The sequence below is a fragment of the Sinocyclocheilus grahami genome, unplaced genomic scaffold (genome assembly GCF_001515645.1).
Source record: "Sinocyclocheilus grahami isolate Dianchi unplaced genomic scaffold, SAMN03320097.WGS_v1.1 scaffold222.1, whole genome shotgun sequence".
Lineage (NCBI taxonomy): Eukaryota > Metazoa > Chordata > Actinopteri > Cypriniformes > Cyprinidae > Sinocyclocheilus > Sinocyclocheilus grahami.
The window spans coordinates 1,872,954-1,877,789 of record NW_015505401.1 but is presented as its reverse complement, the minus strand read 5'-3'; the positions used below and the strand labels follow the sequence as shown (position 1 = coordinate 1,877,789).

The following is a 4,836-nucleotide window of genomic DNA, read 5'->3' as shown; positions in this document are numbered from 1 at the left end:
GGGGACAGCTTGGTTGGATTTACATTACCTACTGAATGTTATTGGTTTCGAGGTTTTATCCAAAATGATTTGAGACTGGGCAGATTCACCGGAGCAAACTAAAATGGAACTGTAAACTTGCTTAAATTTTACAACAACTGTGTAATGCCATAGTATGAATGGAATGCCGTTAAGCGTGACTGAGTATATGTTGTTGTAGGAAAATTATGCACACCACACACTAGTCATCTGCATTATGTAGGTGTGTGATGATGACTGTGCCATCTGCCAACAAAATGCCACTTGACTACATTTTAACTGAGCGTCTCATCGTTTTCAATAGTTTTGCATATTATTAAACATTACATTTTCTAAGAGTACTGTATGCAAGACATTTGAGACAATCAGTTATTTTGTGTCATGGAACAGGCTAAGAGAAGAGCTCTCTCTAGTGATGGTGTATAAAACTACAACGTCAATAGTGATGAGCAGCACAAAACTGATATACTTTATTCACATCACAAGAAAATACTTAAAGGCTACTCCAGACAAATTGACCGAATCATGTTCTAAATATTGTAAACATTATTGCAAAATTCATCTGAAAAAGTGACACACACATACTATAAAAAAATCAGCTCTGATGAAATATTCAATGTTTCAGCCAACAGGCACTTTGGGGACAAACATTCTCTTTGAGCAGAATTTAACACTTTACAATTGAAGAAGAATTACAGTCTTCAAATACTATAAAAGCTCAATCATACCACCACCTGAGTGTATTTACTCTAAAAAAAAAATAAAAATACAGACATGATATTTAGATAACAGAAAACCTGTTTAGAACTACTGAAACATGACATGAAATGATACAGACAAGCTGTAAATCTCAAAGAGAAAAATACTGGAATCTCTCTGAAGGTAAACATTGATGCTGTTATGCAGGAGTGTGAAGTATTTATAGTTCATCATGTTTGTAGGTGAACTCCCGAGCAGATATAAATCCATCATTATCTTCATCTTCTTTTTGGAAGATGTCCTCAACCATCACTTCATGATGGGTGTCATTGGCAGCATATCCATGCCGTTCAAACTCTTTACGCAGGTATTCTTTGACCTAAAACAGAAAGGCGTTTAGAATAACACAAATAACTCCCTGAAATGTATTATTGGCATTGATGGTTTCGTTAAGAACATTTAACATTCATGTAACCTTTCAATTGTACAAAAAGTTCTGTTTTACGGTGAAAAAAAAAGGTTCTTTAGATTATTAAAATATTCTTTAGAAAAAGTTTTGGAAGATGTCCTCAACCATCACTTCATGATGGGTGTCATTGGCAGCATATCCATGCCGTTCAAACTCTTTACGCAGGTATTCTTTGACCTAAAACAGAAAGGCGTTTAGAATAACACAAATAACTCCCTGAAATGTATTATTGGCATTGATGGTTTCGTTAAGAACATTTAACATTCATGTAACCTTTCAATTGTACAAAAAGTTCTGTTTTACGGTGAAAAAAAGGTTCTTTAGATTATTAAAATATTCTTTAGAAAAAGAAAAAAAAAATGCTTCTTTTAAGAACTATTCCATGAAAGGTTTTTTGGGGAACCAAAAATGGTTATTCTACTGCACTGTATACAAAACCCCCTTTAGGAACCTTTATTTTAAGAGCGTATCATAAATCTCATGCTTGATGGACAGCTGCTTTCTGATGCACAGTTGTAAACAAGCAACTGTTTCGACAAACCTCTGCTTTGGAAAGTTTCCAGTCATCATTGAGGTCCATTTCCTGAAAGGACTCATGTGATCTAGGCCCATTTCGGATCTCGATGATCTCAATGTCAAAGATCAGAGTGCTCTCCGGAGGGATTTTACCTGTGAACATAGCATAGCCATTGTCAATATAGCTAATCCGAGTTATAATTCGTATAGGGGTATGTTAGACAGACTTCAAATTCAATAGCAGAAGGTGGAGAACACCAGAGTTCCTCAAATGTTTTATGCATAAGCATCTTGCTGGCACACCTTTGCCCTCTTTGCCATATGCAAGAGCTGGAGGGACGGTCAGTTTCCTCTTCTCCCCTGCACACATGCCTTGAAGACCCATGTCCCAACCCTTGATCACCTCACGGATCCCCAACGTTAACCAAACAGGGTTTTTGTCTCCATGATGGCGGCTGCCAATTACAAGACATATGCATTAGTATTAAAGGCTAGAGACATGCACACTCTGTTGGAAAACCAAGCTTGAGTTGGTAGCTGTGCTATGGAACATGGCTGGTGGTTCCTATCTGGTCTAAGCTGGTCATTCGCTGGTTCAAACTCAACCATCTTGGGTCAGCAACACACCAACTAACAGCTAACGTGGTCAAGCTGGTTTTTGGATCAAGGTTGCTGACCAACTAATGATCATTCTGGACCAGACAGAAACCAGCAGTACAATGTTGCAAAACATAACTGTTTACCCTTACGAAAAATAAGTTTATTCAAGTGTGCTATTAGTATACTTCTTTTAAACTAAAAAATAGGAAAGTATACTTTTAGTGTACTTTTATGTACTTCTCAGAAATGGGCTTTATGTACTTCTCAGAAATATACTTAAAATGACATTTAAGTATACTTGACTGTACTGAAGAGGTAATAATGACTGTCAAGCTTTTGGGTGTTGATCAACTTTATCTATGTTTTGATTATCATTCTGAATCCAATTCATAGTCTTTTTTTCAGCTTTTTGTTCAAAATTTTGTTTATTTCTTTATTTTTTTATTTATGAAACTTAACCACATTCAGGTGTTTAAAAAAAAAGAATGCATGAAGCTAGAATCAAATGTTTTTGTTTACAAGCAGATACCCTGTTCTTTTGATGTTTTGTATGTTCAGATATTCATGTAACAATATATACAAATTAATACCTAAATAGGGACATAGTAGTATACTTAAAGTATGATGCAAAGCTCACGTAAAGAAAACTTACGAGTACACTTGCGGTATAAAACTACTAAACTAGTAGTTTACTGAGACTATACTTCAAAGTGTACTAAAAATGCTACTACAAGTATTAAATTAGTAAACTATCAGTATACCTATAAGTTCACCTTTAGTATAGTTGCAGTACAAGCTAAAAAATTTTATGTAAATTAGTTGTGTACTCAAAGTTTACTACTGTTATACTTAAAGTATACTTTTATATACTAGAAAGTGGGCCAATTTAGTCCCAAGGAGTATTGAAATAGTACACTTACAAGTATACTACTAGTACACTGATATTTGTATACTTACTACATAAAGTATACTTAAAAAATATACTTGAACTTAAGTATACTTAATAAAATAAACTTGAAGTATACTACTTTTTGGTAAGAGTAAGCTTAAAAAAAAAAGTGTATTCAGCAACAATAAACACATTCTGACAGTTAACCAATGCATTCTCATTGCAAAAGGGGAAGGTTTGGTTAATGAAGTAGACTGATTCTTGTGTAGCCTATATTTGCAGTGTATGAACATGCATTAGATGGTCCATTAGATGTCACCTGGAATGAAACATTGTGCCATTACTCTCCAGAAAGCCTTCGTAGTGAACCAGAAGAATATCTCCGTATTTGGATTTACGATGACAAAGGAAAGGTTTGTATAGAACTTCTATTTTCACCTCTGGTTCCGGAAGTTTTGCTCCATGCACGTAAAAGAATAATGCAGAAAAAATGCATGTCCACAACTCTGGAATCATCTTAAATATAAAGAACAGTTTAACACTCTCTCACTGTTTAACTAATGTTTCATGCACAACAAAGTTCTGATAAAACTTCCCAAACTACAAGTTGTGCCGCCGCGACTACGTGGCAAGCGAAATTTCTACAGGGGTCTTTCCCAAACCAGGGATGTCCGAGCCGTGAACGAGTCGTTCTTTAGAGTCGACTCTTTTCAATGAATCGGTTGAAACTGTTCACTAACTTGAAAAACGAGCAGTTCACTGTGACTGTTCGGTGTTCTCAATAGTAAACAGCAGACATGTTACAAATTGATCGTACTTGACATGTTTATGACTGATTGCATGAAACATTGAAATACATGAATGAAAGATAATTAATTTGACTTTTTATCTCAAAATACAAATTAGGCTACATTTTGTTTTATGAGCTTTATTATGACTTCAACAAGCTGGGAAATATCACAATTGCAATAACAGATTAAAGAAATATATATTTAAAATATAAACGTTATAAACGACAGAAGTGTTAAATGTACTGGACTGTATTTCATATTAAAATATATGAAACTTATTAAATTGTTAAACTTAGAAAATCTTTTTTTTTAGATAAGAGATAATGCATTTTGTTTATAAAAATACAAATTATATGACACTTTTCAAATTACTGGAACACATCACAATTACAACAAAGCGTAATAATAAACGGCCGTTTAGTTTAGAGAATGTAGTATGCCAAGTTGAGATATCATAACGGGATAGCGTAAAAGACTCGCTAAGTTCTTTTGAAAGGAATTGTTCGAAAGAACCGACTCTCGGATCTCAGCTCACACGCCCAGATTCCCAGCGTAAACGTTGCCGCCCTAAAATACAACATTTAATTATTATTGGTCAGCTTTTATTGAGGACACGCCTTAGCGACCAGTATCTAATTTTCATTGGACATTGCACACATAGTCTCAGCACAACCACGCCCATCTACTCACACCGTATCCAATGAGAGGTTCGCTAAACGAAAATCCCACAGGCGTCACGTACGTGGGCCGAGCCTTCTATGATCACATGGACCGGTATTCTCCAAGCTTTTACGACAGTCGTTTGCGTAATCTCAATTCCCAGCAGTCACTTTGCGTCTTTCGTATATAGTTGT

General features: G+C 35.2%; 1 protein-coding gene across 2 annotated transcripts; it reads right to left on the bottom strand.

The window, feature by feature from the left end:
* Window positions 1–473: 473 nt before the first annotated feature.
* On the bottom strand, window positions 474–3,835 carry LOC107596753 (peptidyl-prolyl cis-trans isomerase FKBP14-like). 2 transcript variants are annotated; one of them, XM_016287551.1, is made up of 5 exons: window positions 3,511–3,835; window positions 2,006–2,157; window positions 1,728–1,855; window positions 1,283–1,363; window positions 474–1,015 (listed from the first exon to the last, which is right to left on the bottom strand). In XM_016287551.1, exons 1-5 carry the CDS (start codon window positions 3,705–3,707, stop codon window positions 938–940), a joined length of 636 nt encoding a protein of 211 aa, XP_016143037.1. In that variant the 5' UTR covers window positions 3,708–3,835; the 3' UTR covers window positions 474–937. The 2 variants fall into 2 exon arrangements, with proteins under 2 accessions (XP_016143037.1, XP_016143038.1); XM_016287552.1 differs by lacking the exon at window positions 1,283–1,363 and having other exon boundaries at window positions 474–1,096.
* Window positions 3,836–4,836: the final 1,001 nt, after the last annotated feature.

Excerpts from the sequence above, each read along its gene's own strand:
- LOC107596753 (XM_016287551.1), bottom strand. The coding sequence starts at position 3,707 with ATGATTCCAGAGTTGTGGACATGCATTTTTTCTGCATTATTCTTTTAC. Across the intron at positions 1,856-2,005 it reads ATATGGCAAAGAGGGCAAAG|GTAAAATCCCTCCGGAGAGC; the intron begins GTGTGCCAGCAA and ends CTATGTTCACAG. Across the intron at positions 1,016-1,282 it reads ATGAAGTGATGGTTGAGGAC|ATCTTCCAAAAAGAAGATGA; the intron begins ATCTTCCAAAAC and ends ATGGTTGAGGAC.